At 39.5% G+C, this 23,844-nt stretch overlaps 1 protein-coding gene across 2 annotated transcripts in view; it reads left to right on the plus strand.

Annotated features, from left to right (window-relative positions):
* Positions 1 to 23,844, plus strand: part of CA8 (carbonic anhydrase 8) — a 46,825-nt gene that overhangs the window by 12,026 nt on the left and 10,955 nt on the right. The window contains exons 4-7 of one of the 2 annotated variants that reach the window (XM_056332185.1): positions 11,774 to 11,869; positions 14,266 to 14,328; positions 15,707 to 15,755; positions 18,385 to 18,497. In XM_056332185.1, coding sequence (XP_056188160.1) covers positions 11,774 to 11,869; positions 14,266 to 14,328; positions 15,707 to 15,755; positions 18,385 to 18,497 — 321 coding nt within the window. The remainder of the gene's footprint in view (positions 1 to 11,773; positions 11,870 to 14,265; positions 14,329 to 15,706; positions 15,756 to 18,384; positions 18,498 to 23,844) is intronic. The other variant, XM_056332186.1, reaches the window with a different exon arrangement.

The raw sequence follows: 23,844 nt of genomic DNA on the forward strand, positions 1-23,844 counted from the left end.
AATCCCTGTCTGCGGTTGAAACAATATAGCCTCTGATACCTTTTAGAAAGATGTGAATCTTCTCAACTCCTTGAGCAGGATTACAGGTTTGCCTGCTCCTTACTCTACTTTCTCACCCAAGTGTTGTGGTGACAGTGCTCGTACTCATGGGTATAGAGGCTGCTATGGTGACATCCCTTATTGCAAACCCCATTCCCAAATCTAACAAGATGGCTACTTATGTTTTCTCTCTGCTGTGGGAGAAGAGCTTGTGTAGTCACTTAGAGGATGGAACTTCTGTAGAGGATTTAGATCCAGGTTTGAGCACAACAAGATGGCTGCTCAAGTCTTTTTCTTGCCATTTTTCTTGGCTGTGTGTCCTTGGCGTGATTTGCTTCAGCTGTACATAATTTTCTACTTTCTGCCATAATCATTGCTGGCACTTTGCTCACATCTTACTTTAGTTTCTTGGTGCCTCAGTTTTCTGTTCTGTTTTCCTTAGCAGTTTGCCCTAACCACTAGGCAGAACTGTTCTCTATCCAAGATCTGTCACTTGTGGAAGAAGCTGGGAAAGAGATTCCTTATTTTGTTATTTTCCATGCTGCATGCTTGAGTCAGGACCGGTTCCTAGGTTGGCCCCAGTGCAGAGTGAATACTCTGAGAAAGAGCATAGCTTTCTGATGCTAAACCCCACAAATTTTGTATTATTTGTGCTAATAGTGCACTCATGGCTCTTAAGAGTTAAAGGATGAAACTTGTCGATCATCATAAGAGCAGAAAACCTTTGAAAGGTTCCACAAGTATTTGTTGTCAAGCCTGAGTGCTTCACGAGCACAAATAATGTAATCCTTAAAACATCAGTGCAAGGGAGACAAGTTCTGCTGTTGCCAACAAACTGGTAGAAAACAAGTTCAAAGGGATTAAATTGTTTGGCCATGGTCACACATGATGCCATTTTCAGAAATGACTCATGATTCCTGGGTACTTAAATTCTAGTAAGACTTTCTGGTGCTGTAGTGAGAAATAACTAACTTAGGTTGTAAATCCAAGTTCAGTGATTTAACCACAGGGTTATCTGGTGGGCCTAGTCTGTAGACCACACTGATGCCAATGAGATAACCTCACTGGTCATTACTGCCATTTTGCTGTGCCAGCATTAAGCCGCATAATGAACTGGATTGGAAAACACTTAAAGTTTAACAGAATTTGAGGAGTTTATGGAACTATGGGAGAGGAGGGAAGTTTAACACCGTTATGCTATCTGCAGACTTGCAATTCAGGAGAAGACTGTTGGAGGTGCATGATGAAGTTTATTATTTCAGTAGAAGCTTAGCGAACGTTATAGAAAAAAACCTGAGTTTCCTAGAGTAGTGGAGTGACTGGAGAACAGTCAAGGTTATGGTTTAAGATAATATGCAGCTGCAGATTCTCATCTCTTCAGAGAAATTTGAAACACAGAGGACTGTGGGATACAAATCAGTTATTAATAAAACGTAGTAAATTATGAGGGAAGGAGTGTTTTTTATTCTGCCTTCATTAGAGAATCCATTGTTGAAAATTAAATCAGTGATTTAGTGTTCTACATACAAACAGTCTAGTTTTAAATCCAAGACAACAGATTGCATCCAACACTTTGTGGAATTGGACATGCTTGTATTAAAGGCTTAGTCATATAAATAACACTTCCAGAATTAAACACTTAACCCATAACACTTTGTGTTTTCTGTCTTCTTGATGGCATTGCTAGTCTGTAATATCATCAACAATTCATCAAGAGCCAGTCCTTTTTCCAAGCTTTGCACTTTCTAACTGTGGAGCTATAAAAGCACATGCAGACACACACATGCACCCACTCAGGCTGGCAAGAATCCAGAGTAAAAGCAGGCTGGGGAGTCCTACACTAGGATCCTTGCTTTTTCCTTCCTGGCCTTCATAGTTCAAGGGAAGGAAAAAGAAGGGCTTGAATGTGTATTTGTTACTGTTAGCGCAGGTAAGGGTAGGTCCAGGGCACCTCAGCCTACGTGTTTGCTGGGGCCAGATGTAGTGTCAGGGAACAATGACTTGCTCTATGGTGCTCCTTGCTTCACGCACTGAGCAGAAACTTGGCATAGTGAAGAGCCTGACCTATGAATCTGACAGTAATAACTGTGTAGCTTTTCATTTTCTTACTGATTAGGTTGATACTGAAAGTCAGCCATCTTGAAACAAGGGTATTTTGACTTTTTCATTATTTTTCTTAGCCTGTATACTTTTATTAGAGTTCAAAAAATATTATTTTTTGATTAATTCCTGATCTCTTTTCATCTCCTATGTGTGCCGGTAGAAATAAGCACTGCTTGTGCTTTCAAATGGGAAGAAAAAATAAATACACACAAATTACAAATTGCAGCATCCACAGTTTCCCCAATACCCATCAATGTTTTGCCAGTGATTTTCCTAAGAAACAGGCAAGCTAATGTTACATGTCAGCAGCTTCTGTGGGCAGATGAGGAGATATTTTGATTTTCTGTTCAAGGCCTGAACAAAAAGGGTCTAGATGGGGTTTGTGAAGCTTTCTGCCTTTAGTGTCCTTGACAGAAACTCAAGATAGGTGAAGACATTGGCATCGTGTTTGCATTAACCATGAAGATAGTTTATGCCCATATCTTGCCTCCCTGTGAGTGCTGAGAGAACTGCTGTGTTTGGCTTTGTGCCATCCTCCTTGTGTCCCTTTCCTGTTTCCCAACCTTTTATACGGTAGAAATGAAGCCTCTTTCTGAAGAGTTAGTCCATCTCTGGTTAGAAGGACACAAGATTTGACCTGTTTTCCCATTTTGTGGGAAGTTTAAATTAATTGTCTTTTTTTTTTTTTTTTTTAACCTTTTGCCTTTACGTGCATAAGCTGTAGTCTTTTGAGTCTTTCCATACACGTTAGTACTTCCTGCTCTTAATTTCATTTTTTCAACAGACCAGCAGTTCTTTGTCTTACATGAAATGAGCCTACTGCCTGTGATTAGGTTGTTCAAAGGGAACACAGATTCCTGCTTAATATTAGATGTTGCGATGTTTTTATTGTTCTTTTTAAGTATGGCTTACCAGTTTGGATAATTCTTTAGCACAAGCGATTTGCCACAGCAACTGCAACAGTGTTTCCTGAGGTGCTGCAAATAATTCAATAGTCCCACTATTCCTGACCTTTTCAGTGGCACACCTGAAGGTATGCTGCACAGTTGCCTAGACTACTTTTGCTGTCGCTTAGCTGGCTTTTTGGAAAGAGAATTCATTTTGGAAGGTGTCTTTTCAACCGTTCCTTTTATGATTCAACTGGAATAATTTTATTTACAGACATGTTATAGTTCCACACTCTTTCAAAGATGTTCTTGGAAAGTAGAGCACCAGTCCACAAAGGTTCTGTACTACTCTGATGTCCCAGTCAGGCATTTATTCTGCATGTTTTAGTCGTGAATTTAGCTTTTGACCTGAGACATACAATAGCTCACACTATGACAGTGAAGTTGTTTAAACAGTATCTCCAGAATACCTTGTACTCTGTTCCAACTTGATTTGTTCGGACCTAATTCCTCTTGATTTTAGATTGCAGTCTTTATTCAGTGAATGTCATCTTGTTCTGTACGTTCTTGGAGACTGGTGGTTAACTCACAGACTAGACCTGTTAGATCCATAACACTTTCAATAAACTGTAACAAGCAGAAGTTCAGCAGAAGCAGTGTTGCCCCTTCTCTGACATTATATTAATCAGGAGATTTTTAATGCTAACACTGTTGTCATCTGTGTTTCTTGGTGCTGCTTTCAGCTTGTCTCAGTGCTGAAATTAACATTGCTTTCAAAGATAGGCATAGAGTTCCTTTGATGTCATTTTTTTAATGACAGTGATCTATGTATGAAATGTTAATTTCTACTGAAATTCAGTGGCATCTTGGCACCTATCCACATTAGAAGACTTAAAAAATTCAAATCTACAAGCATAAACCAAGTACACTGATTAATAACCTAACTCGCTTGGCTACTTCCTCATCCTTCTCTAGATTTTGCCCAGATTTCATGCTCTAGTCATTTGCTTTTATTTGCAGTTGCATTTTCCAAGGAAGCATATTTACCTTGACTGAACTGTAATGTTTAACTGTGCAGAGTTTGTTACTTTATGGGGTTTTGTTTCTTTTTTCTGTGGCCAGGAGTATGTATACGTACTCCTGGTTCTCCCAAGTTATTTTCAAACAGCCTCTGTATCAATTCCATTAACTTTAATTTCCTAAACCTCTCCTTCAGGCTGTTAATAACTAACTTTCTATTTTTTTAATCACTTTTTTTGAAGCTGTGTGCCCTGGTCATATCCTTGGTTCTGTCCCCTTGTGAGGATTTGGATCTTAATTACTGTATATTGTGGTCACTGCCAACAGCTTACTCAATTGCTTCCTGAAACAATTCAGTGCCAAGTCAAGTATCAACTCATAAATTCTTGTGTACATCAATAATAGCAAGACACAATTTTTCCACATTTTGTCCTCCTGTGATGTGCTGTATTTGTGTTGTTGAAATTACATGTCATTATTGTATGACTAGGCTGTGTTTCCTTCCATTATTACTAGCTAAAATACTCAGCTTCGTTTCATCTCTGTCAAACCAGGAAAAAGACTTTATGGTGGCCTAGTTAGGTAACCAGTTTCCCACCTGTGCTGTTCCCTTCTCAGCTTTTAAGGCATGTTGTGAATGAAACTGGATTACACTGAACTCTAACAAACTTGGGTGAGTCCAGAACAGTTCTTAGTTCTACAGTCTTTAGCAGAGCAGCTCTAAATCTGCTTTAATTTACTTTAGGGTTGCAGTTTAATCTATGGGATGATATTTAAGTGGAATCAAACCAGAGTTTCAGCTCCAATCTCTTGGATGTGACAGAAATATGACAAAAAGCAATATGCTAGAAATTTCTAGATTCACATGTTTTAGATGCAACTCTGGTTAAGATGTGGTGATGTAGTATTCACCTGTTAGTCTTTTGAGGTACAGCCCGTATGAATTGAAATAAGAGTTGGGAAGATATAAGAGCAGTAACCTATCTCTCATCCTTAGATGCCTTCTTGTCCTGTAATGTTACTAGACTAAGCAGCCTTTTCTGGACCTTGTATTTTCTAGTTGCTCAGGTAGCAATAAGTAGCTGTATAACCTAGTTCTGATGAAGGAAAAAAGCTTCCCAGAAGATTAACTTACACATGGTGCAGCATGTGTTGTAGAAAGAAGCTTTTGTAATAATGAGCTCCTTGGTAAAAGAGTAAGGGTGTAGAGAGTGGAAAAAGTAGAATGGGAGATTGCAACAGCAGCATAGATTCAAGCAAGCCTAGTGACATAGTGTCACAGTCCGATGTTCTAATAGTTTAACATGCAGATCTGAAGGAATTATTTAAGAATGACGGTCTTCTACTGTATGTAGAGCACAAGCAGGAGCCTGTTGAACAGAAGGATCCCCAGTGTCACAAGCTCTTGCAATATGGGCTATGGTTGCGAGTTAGGTTGAGGCAGGACCAACACCCAGGCTGGGCAGCTGTTTCACTTTGTCTTCTGCTGCCTCAGCTGCTGGTGGTTTTATCAGACGTAAGTCCCTTTCAGGGCCTGGTTCTGGTGCCAGGGAGGTCAGGAGGGGTTTTACTGTTGGCTCATTTTTCCTTGACTCCAGCGAGGTGTAGGCTTGGTGCTTTCTTCCAGACTGCCTGGCTTAGCCAGTGGAAACACTGCACATTGCAAAGTGTTTTATAGGGACCCCTGTAACGAGTTAGGGTTTCAGTAGTTTTGCAGTAAATATTCATGAAGAAAGCAGTTACAGTATATGGACTCCTTGTGGCAGCAAGTCATTCTAGATTGTGCAGGTTTATAGCAAATTTGTAACGTTAAGATCATATAAGTGTACAGAAATGTTGGAGCGGAGTCCTTCTCCCCTTCCCATTAATCAGATACGTCATAACAAAAGATGAGCTGTGATTTATTACAGAGTGTATTTTCCTGTAAGGAATGAGCCTGTCCCATGTTTGGTCTGGCACTTGGGTGACAGATGCACAACAACATTGTCGCAGTAAGGGACAGAGCTAGTAGCAACTTTCCTGACACTGCAAGAGTCGGTAAGCTTAGGTGAAACATGGTCATTCACATAGGTGGATGGCTGAGAAGGTCTGAGAAAGAGTCATCGGTCCGGAGTCAATCAGAAGGCATCACTGTGGCAGACACAGGCAATTCGTATGTGGGCTTCAGAACAGAGACTCCTGGGGAGTGTGGATGGGCAGGAGGCGAGGGATGCTGGTCACACAAGAGAGATTCTGATTTGATACAAGGACAAAAAAATCTCCACTGTGGGGGAGGTCCAACACAGAACAGGTTACCCGGGGAGGTTGTGGGATCTCCATCGCTGGAGATATGCAGAGCTTAGTCAGACAAGAGCCTGAGCAACCTGATTTGACTTCGAATTAGTAGCTAACTTTGAAGTTGGTATTGCTGTGAATGGGGGAAGGAGACGGTTGAACTTCAGAGGCCACTTCCAACATAAATTATCCTGTCATTATATGTTTTTACGTGTGAGCGGGGAATGAAGTAAGGTCAGCAACAGAGCTTAAAAGATCATTTTTGTTCTTGTGAGCTTAGGGTCCTGCAGATTTACATAGAGTAGCCAGTGCCCCAGACAGGGGAAAAATGTATGTGTTTTTGTAACTCTGTTTTTCATTGAGAGAAGCTGGCTTCCAGAACAGATAAATGTGCTGGGTCATATACAGCAACTTTGATTCCTGCCAGAATCTGTCATCCCAGGCACTCTGATTCTGTGTAAAAGTCTGTTGTCCCAGGCCTTTTCTTTTCACATTAACATAAAAGATATATCTGTGGTAGAGAAAGGAATGGATTTAAGTGTAGGGTTTTCATTTGTTTATTGATTTTAAAGCCAGAATCTCAGGTCCTTGCTCAGTTTTGAGAAAGTCTTGATTTGAGGCAGGCCCCTTGAAAGTGTCAGCATTAGCTTTTCATAAGCAAGGAAATTAGGACGGGGATAGGTAGTCTCCTGGTTGAGCGGGGACTGTATGAAAATTGAGAAGATTCTCAGAATTTGTTCCATCTGTGGGGTTTGCTCTGCTACCTGGAGTAATTTCTTAAGCTTTCCTGTGAAGGAGAGTCTTTCCAGCTGTTCAGAGTACGAATCAACTTTATCAGCCTTTATTATCATTTGCCTTCATGAGTTTTCAGTTTATCTGATTTTAAGGAATTCACTGCTACAATTCTTTGTTTTACAGATGGAGTGTTAAAAGGCCCCAAATTATTTTTTTATACAAGAGAAAAATGTATTTTTTGAGTGCTAAGGAGTTTCTCATAGCTTTCTGATTATTTTGTAAAAACAGACTCTCTGGAGTGCTGAGCCAGGCACTGATAATCGGTAACAACATAGCTGACTCATTTTGGTTGTATTAGAACTGTCATAACTGCCGAGTACCAAAACATTAGCTATCAAGTTGAGCAGAGCCTCTCCTGCCATACAGGCAGGTGCAGCTTGTGTGTACTCTGGATGAAAACCACACAATGGTAAGCTGCCAATAGGTTGCAGCTGATTATTTAAAGAACCCCACATGGTTATGTTCATACTGGAAACTGGCACCCCTTGTGAGTATGCACTTTTTATATTGCTGTCTCAAAATAACATAAAACTGAAGGTTAGCAAAATACAGAGCATTAATCTAATAAGCCTGTCTGGCTATTGCTGCTTGTAAGGTACAGACGCATGGCTATGAAGTTGTCAGTGTGCATGGGCATGACATTATGTTGACAGTTTCAAGATTTGTAAAAGCACTGGGGTCTTTCCTCTGTGCGTATGTCATTGCCATAAATATTGACAAGAGCTACAGGCCATGCTGTGGAATGTACTCTCTAGAGTTCAAATTCCATAATGTTTGTAGACTTTTGCCATCTTTTTTTTTAAAAAAACTGTTATCTGATGTTTTCATCTGATGTCACATTACAAACAGAAAAAGAGCCAACAGAAGGCAGAACAGCTCCAGAGAACCACACAAATACACAGGATAAGACACAATTTGAAAGCAACAATTTTCTGTACTCAGGCCTTACTACTTCCTTGTTAGTATTTCCCTTCCTGAATCACTTTTTCATGTACTTACCCAGCTCCCATGTGACCTACATTTTTCCTGCTCTAGAAGAATTGATTTGATTTGACTTCCATTTATTTAAGTGCATGTTGACATCTCTTTATATGTTTCACTGTGCATGCACAGGCTTATAAGAGTTAGGGCAAAAGATGTGAGGCCTGCTGGCCTGTTGTTAGGAAATACTACATTATTAATCATTATTTTCCATTAAGCTGCATGTCTAATTTCAGTGTGTGAATACCTAATGACAGAGCCTTTTCTATGAATAGCTATTCTGAATACCGTCTTGATTCAGAACATGGGAACATAATAGATATGTTGCTGGATCAAGCCAGCGGCCATCCCGTATGCTGTCTTTAGCAGTGTCAGTAAAGGATGCTTTATAGGGAGAGTGCATAAGCCTGACCACTTTTTGTTGAGCTCCCCAGTCATCTACCGTCATGGGAGTAGGAGTGCTAGAGGCAGCATCTCTACCTTTTCTCTTTAGTGTTTGTTTTTGGACTTTTCCATAATTTGTACAATCCATTTATGAACCTGCTGATATTACTTGGCATGACAGTGTTTATGACGGCAGGTTTACAACCTGCTGTGTAAAAAGTAGATTACTAATGCACTGTAATTATCACCACCTCTAAGAAAGTAACACAGTAGCATCTTAAAGACAGACCAGAAGTTCGGTCTACCTTGGGCTTTAACAGCCCAGTACAAAATGATGATTCTTGTTTCAAGAAGCCTACTATGTATTTTAAGCATCCTTGAGCAGAAACTCAAAGTTACAGAAACCTTTGGACCAGAAAGTGCTGACTGCCTCTTTCAGTACCTTTTTTCAGTACTGTTGATTACTAAACCTGAACCTAGCATAGCGGTGTCAACCTTAGCTTTAAGTACATCCCTTTTTTGTCTTTGTGTTATGGTTTGTTTTTTTAGTAGACTATCCTGACCTCTGCTGAGCTGGTGGAAAGGAAGAAGTTCTGGAACCTAAAGATACTCTTAAAATGCTTAGCTAATACTTAACTTACTCTTCCCATGTCCTCTGGAGATGTGGGAAGAGGTGCTGGCCAGTAGGTATGTTCCTTGGAAAGCAGTTCCAGCTGCAGGGCTTCTTGCACTGTGGTCCCCCACTTTTCTGCAGCAACTATGTGTATTTCGCAGCACATTTTCCCGTCAGGCTGTTTATGCTGCTGCACAGACTAATTCTAGACCTCTTAATGTTTTATAGTATTACACATAGGTTTTGATGTAATTTTTCTAACTGGTACATATAGCCTTATCATAAGAAAGTCTGTGCCCTGATAAGCCTGCTGCCTAAGACAGGACAACAGTCTGTTTCTGGATAAACTGGGGTCATTGCTGGTACAGTCTGAAGCGCTTGCTCATTTTCCTCTTGCTGAGGCTCAGCATTTCCCTTTCAAATCTTCAGAAAAAACCCCACTGTTTTCAGAATGCAGACAAATCTCAGATTAGACTTCACCTCCAAGGGAAAGTAACAGACTGAATGCCATGGCAGCTTTAGCCAAGACCTGCCTGTTGACACAGTCAAAGGCATGGTCTCTTTACATTCGGCAATTGCCCTCAGCGTTATTCGTCCAAGCACCAAAGGACAAGCTTGCTTTGACACTTCAGCCAAGCTGCAGTGGCATGCAGCACTGTTCTCGCTGCACCAGGGACGTTGCCGTCCCGACTGCATTCAGCCCACCCTTTTTCTTTCGTGTTTCCTTCTTAACGTTAGGATTTTGGTGAGGCTCGTGGGATTGCATGCGCCCCCTCTAGTGGGTAGCTGATGCAAAAGCCAGGCTCCTGTCGGAAAATGCAGTGCTTTGGCTTCATCTTCTTGGGTGATGGTAGTTCTGTGTCTGCTAATGTGAGTGTTGGAGAATGAAATCTCATTATTTGATCCTGTGGGTTTGTTCCTTTAAAAGCCGAAGGCAAATGAAATGTGTAATGAAGCTTTGTATAGATGAAAAAAATACATGACACCAAGTAAATCCATGGGCAATAAATAGCTTAGTTCTAACAGAGAGCATTTGTATGTCTAGAAGTTTTGTAGCCGTGGGCAAATATGTTTGTATTAGTGTTCTCATGTGTAAATGAATTATTATATTTTTTAAGAAAAATGTTTCGTGTTCATCAGCAGATGCCTTTGATCATTATGAATGGAATTATTTGTATGATAGTTTGGAATTTAATTAAATTTTAAATGTGTTCATTTAAAATTTTGTATTGAATTTTGCAGTGACAGTCATCAAGAAGGGTGCCCAAAATTCCCATTGGAGAGTAAATAAGGGGAGAGTGAGTGCTTGAGGAACTGGTATTCTGAAATGCTGAGATGCCCAAGTGAAGTCCTATTGTCTAAGGGGCAGTAAGCATTTCACAGAGGCTGTTACTGTGCAGAAATAAAACACAAAATAGGAAGACACACTATCTGTTTTAAAAACTGATTTTGCTGAAGGTGGAAACAATATTAGATAACAGGGTGACATTTTAACTTCTTAGGCACATGATGGAGCAAAACGTTGATCATTATTTTACAACAGGAATTAAATCTAAGAGTTTGTATTTTTTAGCTGGTTTATCTATGTGGAATGTGAAAAAGTTGTTGGCAGATAAACTTCAAAGCAGCTGTGCTTAGGATGTTGAAGCTCTGCAATGTTATCAGACCCAGCCACAGAGATTACATTTTAGCATTAGTGCTGGAAAAACGCATGTTTGAAATGCATATTACCTCTCAGGAGATAGTGCTGTCCCTCCCTCCCTTTCTCTCTCTCTTTCCCTCAGTCTGTTTTCCAACACTTTTCTCTTTCCCCTCTTGCCCCCATCTCCCTTCCCACCCTCCTCCTTCCCCTCCCTCCCCTCCCTTCCTTCCTTCCTTTCCAGCAACCTGCTGGTCTTTCTTCCAGTACTTTTCTCAAACGCCACTGCTGAAATCATGCTATGACACCTCACCAGAACAGACTTTGTGTTTACTATCCAGTGTCTGCTGCCTGATGTATATCCACGCATTAACTCCTACGGGCCCTGCTACCTTCTGGAAGAAGGCAACTGGGGGCTCATATTTTACTCTTTAGCATCCCTTTCGCTGCTGTCCCTAAGGTGATCCTCCAGCCACTTTTCTCTGCTGGACTTTCTCTATGTTTAACCTTTCCTGAAATAATTTCTACTCTTACTACTGACATTTGAGTGACTCATCTTGGGAGGTGATATGTGAGACAAGTGACATTAAGATAGTACAGTCAGCCAGTCAGACGTGTGTTTGGACAGCCTATGCCCATAATCATACTCCTGCCTTGGAAGAGAGGTGGCTGGTTGAGAGGCAGTGTTGGTGGGTTTCATTAGCTGATATTATTGCAGTTTCAAAGTGAGGGATTTGGTAAATCATCCTTAGCATTACTAGCACGGTTATTCACACCTTGATTGTAGATGCTTGGGAACTGGCTATGCATCACTTCCTCTACAGCTGATTTTTTTTTCTCTTGAGTTTCCTGATGTTTACAATAGGAATGCACTTACATGCACACCCATAGGCATGCACATACATATATTCTCTTATGCGCGCGCGCGCGCTCACACACACACACGCGCTGAGGCTTTATTAATTGACATTAACTGCTGGTGGTTTTTTATTACAAAACGTATTTCTCTATTGGTCTGTTTGCACTGCTTTGTTTTAGCTTCATCTAATGCACTGGAACTCCACACTGTACAGCAGCATTGATGAGGCAGTAGGGAAGAAGCACGGCATAGCTATTATTGCTTTGTTTGTGCAGGTAAGTTTCCTGTGTTGCACTTATTACCATGCTCTATCATTTGTCTGAGGAAATGAGTTCCTTTCCATTTTCTTTATTTTTTGATGATTTCATTAAATAAAACAACGTATGACTGCTGGTATTCTATTCAAAACATACTTCTCAGTCATCTTTTCTGTGTATGTGTTAAGTAATTTTTGTTCAAACAGGATATTTGAGGTATGTTAGTTAAAGAAGGGGATAGTTGGCCATCTCTCTGTGACTCTGGCTATAAGCAGACATCCAATCTCCATTTCTCATGAGGGCTGTCAGGAGGTCCAAGCACTTCACTATCTCTGTACGGTGTTTTTCTCCATTCCTGGCCAGGCCTGCTCTTCAGGGGTTGAGGAAATATACAGAGGAGAGGAGGAAAGAGGAAAAATAAAAGCCTACTATCCCATTGGCACAGCCAAAAACTGGTAGTAGAATTGTACTTTTCTGAACACAGGGATAAGTGTGTTTCTTCATACAGGACAAATGTGAGGTGGGGTCATATTAGCTTTTTCAGAGATGCCAGACTGAGTGTTACAAGTCTTGCCATAGACCCTCAGAAAAGCCTGCAATGAAGAGGCTTAAAGCTTCCTGGCAAGGTGTAATGCAAGCTGGGAAGTTAGCCCCATAATCTAATTGCTGTTGAAGGTTTTCCAAGGGCTACACTCTATAAAAAAGATTTTCAGTTTTAGTCCTCAAACACGAAATTCTCATCCTCCTCATGAGAAATGGCAAGCTGTTTTATTTAAATGGGTTTGGAGGAAGAGGTTTAGAGTTCATGCTTAGATCAAATGGTTTTTCTTTCACAGTGGTATTATTAATTTGTCATATTTCATAACGAGTTTATGAGTGCCTTTGAGCTTTACCTCTGTTTGAATTTAAAGGTACATTGGTTACAGCTCCAGCACTCAGATAGAACTGCTAAAAATGGAAGTTAGAAAGTCTTCAGTTTTGTATCCTAGAGGGCTGTGTGATAATTGCTTATGTAAGTCACCTTCTAATTCCAGCAGAGGTAACCTTCGAGTTAGTTAGAAAGTTATATATAAGTTCTTATAAGTTTTCCATTTCTGGTCTCTCACCTTCATCAGAGCTCTTAAGCATACCAAAGGGCTTTTTCATTAGCTGAGAAAGGCATCATATAGTTACAACTGACCAAGGAAAAGTAGTATTTATGCTGTTTATTAAAGGAAGAGGGAGAGGAATTTGCTCCCCCCGCCCCATTAAAGGCATGGAAATAAAAAAGTTTTGCACCACAGTTCTCAAACACATTTTTAAGATCAGTGAAAATATTTTCACTGGTTTAAGCGAAAACCCTTGGTGATTATTAATTTAGAGACAGCATATTTGAAGTTATTTCTCTATCTTTTATGCGCTTTGAAAGTTTTAAATTGAAATCCCATTTTGAAACAAAAGGAAATCATCTTAAATTTCTAGAAATAACAAAGTACCTTTTGCTGACATTTGGTTGTTTCCTTCCAGTGACAACTGTGCCATTCCATTCCAAGAGAAACAAAAAGTAAACAAATTTTTCATGGTCTAGCTCTCCCATTCTCACTCATGTCCACTTCGTTCCTCACATTGTACGTGTGCACGTTGGCAAAGAAATCAAGTGGAAGGCTGTTCTGAGTCTTCCTGTTTTGACAGTGGTGTTCTGAAGGTAAAAGGTAGGGTCCTAGAATGGGTGATTCAGATCAGGAGCAGCTGAAATCAGCGTGCAGAGTGAACAATGTTCATAGAAAATATGAATCTGTTATGTAAACAGTGAATTTCTTTTGGAAGCCCCATCTTCTGTGCCTCAAAAGTGTTCAGTAAGGGCAGTGTTGCAGCAGGCTGCTGGAAGCCTGACTTTTGCTTCCAGAGACACCGTGAGGGAGGGGAACTGCCATTCTGCTTTCTGCAGGCAGGGAAAAACTCTTCTGAGCTTCAGAGATACCTTGAGCCAGATTTGTAGCATTGTGGGAACAAATTCAAAAAGTGTCTGTTGTGCTTGTTTACTCTGTTCCTTTCTGTGTAATTTTCTGACAACAACTGGTAAGGACAAACTGTATCCTTGGCTTTTTTATGTCATTGTGCTGCATGATTTGGACTCCATATGCAGTATATGCTGCAAAACGGGGTTAGTAAAAACTTACCAGACTTAACTGTGACTCTTGTTCTGTGAGTGTCTATCTCTGTTTTAAAGTTATTTGCACCTTTTTTACTTTTGACTGATGGCTTTCTAGTGATTTAATTGTTTAGAATTGCCATGTTTGTATTTGGTTAACATAAGGTTGTGTAGATTAATTAAAAACGGCTACGGAACTTACTGTTCTGGTTGCCCTCTATCTTGCCTCACAGTTTCTGAAATAGAAAAATACTGAAACTCGCCTTTGCTTGCTGTATTTCAGATAGGAAAAGAGCATGTAGGCCTAAAGGCTGTAACTGAAATTCTCCAGGACATCCAGTACAAGGTAAGGCATTGCCTGAAGAAATGCTTCTTTCACTGACCAGAGAGAGGAAGTGAGAGATGGGTCTGTATGAAGCCAAGAGAAGGGTTTTGGATATGTCTGTAGTAAACCATATGTGAAAACCATCATTTGGTGGCCTTGCACCAGAACCTCAACATTTTACAGTATTCAGATAATATACAGTTGCTGTAGTTACTTCCTTTTCTGGTGGCCGCAAAATCTGATCTCCTGTACCGATAGCTGATTGCAAATACTACGTTTTCAGTGATTATCATTAAGTCAGTGTGAATGCAAGTACTGCAGTATGCTTAGTGAACACTGGCCGCAGTATCTCCAGACTTATCTGGTTTTAATTTGTAGAGGAAAAAAAGAGGTGAACTGAGTTCCCATAGTAACTTGCAGTGAGAAACTGGCAAATCCATAATGCTGTCTTGTCGGGTGGATTATGTGTGGGGATCCTGAAGGGTGGATAATAACCTAGTAGGACTGAGGAGATAGGAGTGCTCTCCAGAATGTTGATACTATCTTAAGTGACCTTGGGCAAGTTACTTCCATCTCTCTGCTTCATGGTCTCCGTCTGTAACATAGAAATAATCATACTTACTTTTGATTTTAAAGGATTTTGAGATGTATTAATGGGATGTTCTGTCTTGGTCTGGAGAGATTAGCCATTCACTTCAGTGGATGCTGAAGTATAGAAAAATTAGAAGCTGTTATTAGAAGGGAACTGAAAATATCCTTTTAGTCAAATAATATATGGTAAACTTCAGTCATGATGTTTTAATATTACCAATACTCATTGTTTATGAAGGTGTCAGAGAAAAAATAGCGTATGGAACTCTGTATACAGTTTCATTACTGAAAGGACAGCCAAGTAGAGGAAGGTCATGAAAGGCCTTGTCAGTATGTATGTTATGCCAATGACTTTCACAGGGTCAGCATCGAACATACTTTTGGCATTCATGAAATTTTATTGCATTAAATGTGTGGAACTGGCTTTATTTATTAACTGTTATCCATGTCAGCCAAGGAAAAGCTCACTTTGGCCCTTGTTTTTCAAACTCCTTTTGTATGGAACCTGTGAATTTCATGTAGAGAATTTCAAGGCTGGGACCTGGAAGGAGCCCAGGTACTAAAGGCAGAAAGTTGACAAATTGCTGAGATAACCTGAGAAGTAAAATATAAAATACAATAAAAAAACATGTTTGTGTAGCTGCAAGAACAAATGCAATGATCATTAAATGGGGGCTATTAATGAGGTTGATTTGTGCAGAAATTCAAGGCTTAGTGTTACAAGAACACACAGTGTATTTTACCTCTCCATTCATCAGCATTTTAATAAGAAACTAGAGATGAGATTGATTTGTATTCATTTTTTCAGGGAAAGTCCAAAACAATACCCTGTTTTAATCCCAACTCTTTATTACCAGGTAGGTGCCTTTGCTTTCTTTTGTGTGTGTGGATTACTAGCTAATTGCAGAGGCTGAGACAATCTTGATCTAAAGCATAGCCTAATTGCAAGCCGGAGAGCGAGTCCTGTAAGGTGTTAATGCATTTTTGCACCTAGTGGTGCTAACAGGGGTAGGGATGAAGAAGTCTCTTTGGAACTTACCTTCGTCCTGTGAGTGGGATGTGATACTGTGGTCCATGCACTGCTGGCAGCGCTGTGGCTAGTTTTCTTGATTATTTATCATCCTACTTAGAGAGGGAGCTGTGTGTACTCCTTTCTCTACTTTGGCATAAAATACGAAGCATAAGGTTACCCACATACCACGGTAGCATTTTGGCAGCATCAAAAGACAATACCATAATGCAATGACAGTTATATGTATAGCATACATAGGAGTAGTGACAAAGGGAGGCAGATTCAAATTCATATAGCTAAAAGAACAACCACTTCCTCTACCTTGTCTTGAAAAAAAATGTGACTTAAAAAAATGCATTTCTGCAAGACAGATGTTTCTGCAAGGAATCCTGCTGAGCTAAATTCCATTTCATAGTGGCAAGAGCTCTAATTTTCCAAAGTAATCCAGGTCTACATTAAACTATATTAGTTACATCAAAAGAATATTGTTTAGGTTGCAAAGTCAAGTGCTCAACAATTAGGAATTGCAGGAATTAAGGCCGCCTGTGCCCCTTCATGCATATGCATTATTAAACATCTTTTAACTTTGTGACCATAAGTTATTTTTTACAGGACCCCTGCCTCACAGTTCCTGTTTGATGCTGATCAAGTCACAAAACCCAAAATTTTCATAAGTCATCTCTAACTGTGTGTTCCTCATTTTCTAGGTGCCCGACTTGAGATCATGGGGTCTGATTTGCAGAAGTGCTGAGTGCTTACACCTCCAACTGAAGTCAATGGGAGCAGTGCTCTGACTGCATTAAGTGCTATAGAAAGTTAACCACTCTGAGAAATCAGGTTCTAAGCATCTCGTATCAAACACCTCAAATGAATAGATGCATTTGACCTTAACTTCTCTGTGCCTCAGCTCCCCAGCTTTAAAATGTGGGGTTAATGTATCCTTCCTCACCACACTGGGTTGCTGGAAGGAGAACTTAATTCATGTCTGTGAAGCACTCTGACACTGAAGGAATGAGTGCATTAGAAACAGGAAAAAATGAGAAAAAGTGGTCCTTCCTAACAAGAAGGATTTGAATAGCATGGGAAAAAGAAGACCAAGGGCCACACATTGTGCTGAGAAATCCAAATGTTATTGGATGCTTTTCAAAATGAAATCATTACTTTGCAAGTAAATGATGAGAAGTTCTCTAGAAAAGACATACATAATCATGTAACAAGACAGGATCACAATGCATGCATGCACAGGACAGGCTGAATTAATTCTTGCAGTTCTTAACTTTTGAGTGTTTGATAATGCAACTTGCTTTCAATGGATTTGCTACGTAATTCCCTAACTGAGAAAGAAAGTTACACCAACAAGACAAAATCCATTCACTGACAATCACAGGCTTTATTAGCAAGATTTAATTCTACTGATATTCCTCTGAGCTAGTAGTGAAATAGAAGTAACAGGTTAGGTCAGCCAAGCAAGTTTACTTGTTTCCAGTCTCCCATTCTGTCCTTGTCATGCTAGTCACAACTTTCCCCCTAGTTCTCCCTGCCATGATTAACCACTCATTGTCTCCAGTTCCTCTCTAGGTTTGTTTCTTGTTCCCTCTTTTATAGTCAGGCAGTTTCCTCTCTGTACTTCTCAAGCTGTGTCAGGAAGTCGTTTGTGAGTATGGCCTACAGCAGTAAATGAAAGCCCTGTGTAGTCTCACTTTATGAAGTGTGGTGTGACTGGAATCTTTGAGGAATTAAAATAATTAAAATAAAGTGTGTTGTATGTAGAGTTAAAAAAACTCTGCTTGGACAAACCATTGTACATTTTCTTGAGAGACAACTGTTTATTCTAACAGTTATTCATAAACCTATTAGTTTATAAACTTACGAAGAAGTTTACTTTTAAATAAACTTTGATTTTTTTTCTCCTGTGAAATTCAACCCACTTTTCCAAAGCTAGGAGGCACCAGTGCATCTCAAAAAACACGTCACCAGAATTGAGAACTGAAGAGTTTGGCTTGAGCTGTTTTCAATGAATTTTTCTAAAAAATGAAAATAAATTAATCCTTGAGACGTACCCTAAATCTAAAAGTTGGTTAAAATTTGATTACAGCAGCTCCTCTGCCTTCAATATGGGATGTCTCTTGTAGCTTCTGATACTAACAGGAGTTCTCTCCCACCATATTACTTATTTTCTGTGTTAGTTTAAGGAGTTGTGCATATGTTATTTTTCACAGCTATAAAGTGGTATTTTCGACTTTAAAAGACTCATCTACAGGGGGAAGTTACTGTAATATAATGACCAGAAGCTCGTGTATGTTCCCATAAGAAAGTCGTGACCAGTGCTTGGCAGGTTATAAATTCACACCTTAGCTTACTGCATACTAACTTCATCATATCAGCAAGCCCGTGGCTATCATAAGCTGTCTTAATTGAAGACCACAATTATTTTCCTTAATGCCATTAAAATTCCACATTCCTTTTCATTTCAGATCCTCTGTTGCGTGACTACTGGGTGTATGAGGGCTCTCTAACCATTCCACCCTGCAGTGAAGGTGTCACCTGGATATTATTCCGTTATCCTTTGACTGTGTCCCAAGTGCAGGTAACAGCTGTGCTTAAAGTGACCTTGGAATATGGTTATGAGCTAAAGGTTATAGCGTGCAAATACATATATCAGGACATTATATCTGTTCTCCTTGAAGATCCCATTAGATCAGTACATGGCTTTTCAAGTAAAGGTTAAGCCTTTTGAGTCACTGAAAGCAATGCAAAGGTCAGAGATGAAAAACCTTGTTATCATTTATCATCTGCATTTAAAATAATTCTTTATTTAAGTGAAAGAAAAAGAAAGAAAGAAGTCAATGGGCAAAAGAAATTCATTTCTTTGTAATTGTAAGCTTTCAAATATCACTGCTTTTTGATGTTAAAGGAACAAAAAAGCACAGGGAGACACTATGTCCTGGAGAATGAAAAATGTTAACATAATACAGACTACCTAGATTGCATTGAACTATATTTAACTTACCTTGCTCTTTTTTAAGTATTTTATAATGTCAAATAGAAACTACCTATTTAAATTTGATTTCACAGCTATCTATTGTAAGGTGATTTTTTTTTTTTTTAATTATATCTAACAGTCATGTGAGCGTTTCCATGGAAAACATTGCAAATCTGTGAAAACAATGAAAACTCCTGATGAGTATCCTCCCACAGTCTGTAAAACCCAGCTGGAGGAATACGGGTTTAATTTAAGTGAAACTATCTAGAATCCTTGAAGGTGAATGTGTTAATTTTCATTGCCTGCTCTGAAGCACGTGCAGACAGAAGGGAAAAAAGTATAAAAGGTGATAAATTCAGGTTTAAATTATTTCAGCTTTAATAATCTAACATTTTTCTAGTAATCCCAGCACAGTATTTGAACAGTTTTAACAATTTGAAGTTGGCAGTATTTCTTTTCATATGAAAACTGAATTCTAGTTCTAATCATATTTTAAAAGCAATAACTCCCAATAAAGTTATTTCTATGGTAGCTGCAACTTAAATGTATCCCATCATGAATCTGGTATTTACTTACGAAATGACAGATCTCATGGCTGCTTACTGCTGAGTAAATGGAAACAGATCTCTGCTGGCATTATTAGTTTCAGAATAACTTTTAAAGACAGAGTGCATTTTGTAACTTGGCAGCTAATTGTCCAGATGTGATATAGATAGGTAAGAGGACTTAATCAGCAGTATAAAGACCATAGCTATTACACTGAGACATTGTAGGATATGTTATTTTGTGCTAGTTGCAGATTTCATAGTGTCTATTCCCTTTTAATCCAGTCAATGTACAAAGCCATCCGTATGCGGTGGGAGACAGTGAGAGGGTGAATGAAAGAAGAAGAAAAAGCAGAGAAATGCAACTTTAGTTAACATTAAAACTCATTTACCATAAGCAAACAAGATGTTGGAATGTGATGTGACAGGGATAAGTCTCCGGAAGAGAATAGTGTGCCTGGGGAAAAATGTGACCCATAGTGCCTAGGGATAAGAGTGTGATTCATCACCATGGCCTTCTATAGGTGAAGGGTAGCTGGTTTGAGTTGCTGCGTTACTTTGATTGGTATAAACCAAATCCAACAAGAACATTGCAGTGATGAAGGACATGCACAGGACATGGAGGGGCTTTTTCCCTGCCTTTGACACAGTATGCAGGTGAGATGCGGCACTGCAGCAGAGTGAGAGACTGGAATGGACTTAGGCCAGGTATGATACTTGGTACTTGTTGTAGATCAGCATCAATTAGAAAAAAAGTCCTCACTGGTAGTTACGAATGCAGCAGCATTAAAGGCAAGGTTGTGCATAAAAGACTTACGAAGAACATGAAGGACTTTTGCCAAGGTGGGATAACTATTTTACTTGCATCACATACTGCTTTCAGGTGTCAGTTGGGAATAAATACGGGGAGAGGTAAATGAGAGATGGTGAATCTGAGATTCTGAACTCAAAAGGACAGGGAGTTTTCCAGAATGCCCCAGATAAGATTTTGGAGGTGCCAGAATATTTTGCTATAGCCTAGACATCCAAGATTTTAACGTGTAATTGGCATTTTGGCTGCAATTAAGTATCTGGCCTCTTTGTGCATGTGGGCATGAGTGCCTATGAGATTCTGTTTAAGGAGAGAAATGTGGAGAGAAATGATTTGTCTTTGGAAAATAAGAGGATGTGGTATAGCATAGGCCATTCTGAATCATCCATGGAAGGCTGGTAAAGGCATTTAATTTTATTAAGCCTGCTTGTAGTGTTAAAGCGTAGATTTCAGTGCAAATTCATTTCTGATGGATTTAAATACATTATTTTAACATGTGTCATTAACTCACAGAATTTTCTTCTGTGGGATACTAATGAACACAGCATATGGAACTTCAAGTGATAAACTAGTAGCATCTGTGGTTATAGCCTGTAAGAGACAAATTCAAGGCTTTCTATTTTCATTTTTCAGGCCATAAAATAATCAACTTCTGAGTGTCAGTAAGTAGTCAACAAGTAACAATAAGTTACAACAAGTCTGATATACAATAGGTTTTATTGCCTTCCTCTGATGAAGCTAGTTAATATATTTGAGACAAGATGCTTATTCACGTTCTCATTTTCTGTAATTAACATAGCAATATTGATTAACAAACTGTGAATCATAAGGGGAAAAATGAATAAAATTGCAATTCTAGTTTGTGGTTACATCTATATATTTTTAGATTTGCTTATTTTGAAACAATGGAGAAGCAACTAATTTGTCGTAGGCATAACAGGCTGGCCATTTCTAAGTAGAACACCTTTTTCTGTTTCTCCTGAAGTCATTTATAGCCAGTAAAGTTCAACTGATGAGTTGATTTGCTACTGATCTAAGTCAGTGTTAAGTGAGAGGAGATTTCGTCTCCATATGCATCTCACTTAAGCAGCTGGGATCTGAGTGTGTTGGTTATACGAGTAGCAAAAGAACACGCCAGGACTGCAGCACCAGGATGTGCTTTCCTGGAGTCCAGTGCTCTTTCCTCAATGGAAGTAATTTTCTTTGACGTGAGGCTTCAATTCCATCAGAGAGCTAGTTCCTTCACGAGTCTTTCTGTGCAGTCTGGATAAAGCGTGCAGGTGACTCTTCTCCCCTGGAGAATAAAGGCTTTGCAAATCTGGTTCTTGGAGTTTTATTACTGACCTCTGTGGAAAGGAGCTTGTCTGGAAAGATGCACCCTGCAGTGCTCTTTTTGCATATTCCTGCCCCCCCCCACTTTTTTTTTTTTTTTTACCATCCACACTTGTCTTATGTTGAAATATACAGCCCAGAAAGAACTATGTTGACTGCTTTGTGAGACATCTCACTCATGCACATACACTGCTGAAATGCAATGGGAGAAAACAGGAAACTCCCTCCTATTAGGCCAGCAAAGAGCAGAAAATAATTGAAAAAGACTTCCTCGTGCTTCCCTCTACTTTCTTTTGAAAAAAACTGAGATCTGTGAATAATGTGTTTTGTGGTTCACTGAAGCCCACAACAAGTACATTGTCTAGGCCACTCAGAGCAGGGATTTTAAACAATGATGCAGCAAGGAGCTGTTGTTCTGCTATACTCATTGTCATAGTTAACTAGTTTTGTATTGAATGGCAAGGTCTCTAGTCCTTTTGTCTACCTCATTCAAAATCAAGACCTCCTAAAGGACAGAAATAGTAACTAGCGTATGGAGCTGGAGTGGGAATTGTGCAAAAATTATGTCATCTGTGAAATAAAGCACTCTGAGAGGTTCACGGTATTCTGTTCTCTGGGAAGCAGGTCTGTGTTCTTGGAAGGTGTCATGGAAGCTTGTGAAATTTTCAAGCAGGAGGATAATGCTTCTATGCCTCATATAGAAGAAGTGTTTGTAGAAAACACAAAAGTCTTTGTTTTGTGTGTTCTATTCAGCAAATATTTAAGTGAAACAGAAGAAAGCAGTGTTTAGGATCTGAGTACAAGGAAGTGGTAAAAGCATTCTTGCGAAATTCTACAAAATATAAACTCGGTTCTTTCATTCAGTGGAAATGTGGCCGATAACATTGCAGATTTACCCCTTCACTGGTTAGAATTTGATCTGGAATTTCGGTGTGTGCCGGCCTAGGTCATTCTTAGTGTCTTCTGGGCGTGAGAAGAACTTTTATAAGTGGCTATCCCCATTGAAAGCATGTGAGTATTCAAAGGGTGCTTAGCTGTGTGCCACTGAAATATCTGTTTCCTCAGCAGTCCCACATGGTAGACTTCACACTTGTGAGGTGTTGGGAAGAGATAGTAAGTGGTTCCGTATGAGATGAAAGATGATGAGTATTGCCTTATCACATAGAAATATAATAGGGGAAGTAGTGTCAGCACAGCTAGTGTGCTGTTCTGACAGAAGCATTTCTCAAGAGTGAAGCAGACCACAATGTGTATAAAGGGTCTTTGTCATGGTGGTCTGAACCATGGTATGAAGGACTAAAAAAGGAGCCTGGTGATCTCAGAAGAGATTCCCCCTTGGAGCAGGGCTACAATTCTTGACTTCCCTGAAGAGCAAAGAGCAGACATGGGGATCAGGTCAGTCCTGCTTTTCTGACTGAAGAAACTGGAAGCTGCTTTGAGAGGAGTACCTCCTGGAGAAAGATTTCACTGTGGGATTGGGGCAGAGCATTTGTAGTTATAGCAGGAGACAGCTCACAAATGTCAGCTTTGCAGAGAGTCTGCTCTCCCTTTCCTTCATCTATGTTTGTTTGAAGTCTCTTACTCTCAAAAGATCAAACAAAACCCATGTTCTTGTAAAATGCTCCTTCCTAAACTACAATTATTTCAGACTTTACAGGGTTGATGCAGATGGTGAAAGAAGCTACCTTTACAAAACCCATTCGGTGATTTACCAGCACTTGACTCCTGAAGACTTTTTCAGTTCCAAGCCTGTAGTGGGTTTGTTTTCAGTTTGCTTTAAACAAACAAAATCTTCCAAAACAGGATTCTTCTTCTAAAAGCACCTTCAAGGATCTTTACAGTTCATTCTGCTTTTCATTTTTGGAGTCTTAAGCTGTTGCCTTATATCTTAGCTGCAAGAAGCTGAGTGTTGATTTCTAAGCACAGTTTTTTTGAGGAAAAGAAAGCAAAGCAGAGCTAGCCTCTAAATCAAATAAATAAGTCTGTATCAATTCTGCTGTAGAGTGGAAAACAACAGTGAAGGCAGTAGTCTTCCAGGTTGCAGTAAGAAAGTATTCTCTGCAGGCAGTATAAGAATAAAAATGCCATTACGTGCTGTTTAGTACCTCACTTCTTTTAATTCTGCAATCACACTTGCATTCTCTCTATAATCCTTCATAGGGTGTTTTTCATGAAGAAATTAACTCTATAATCTCTTGGATGATAAAATGATTAAATACTTAAGGGTCCGTTTTGCTTTCTGTGTAGCTTCAGTTTCATGTTA

This window comes from Falco biarmicus, chromosome 3, assembly GCF_023638135.1.
Source record: "Falco biarmicus isolate bFalBia1 chromosome 3, bFalBia1.pri, whole genome shotgun sequence".
In the NCBI taxonomy this organism is placed as follows: Eukaryota; Metazoa; Chordata; class Aves; order Falconiformes; family Falconidae; genus Falco; species Falco biarmicus.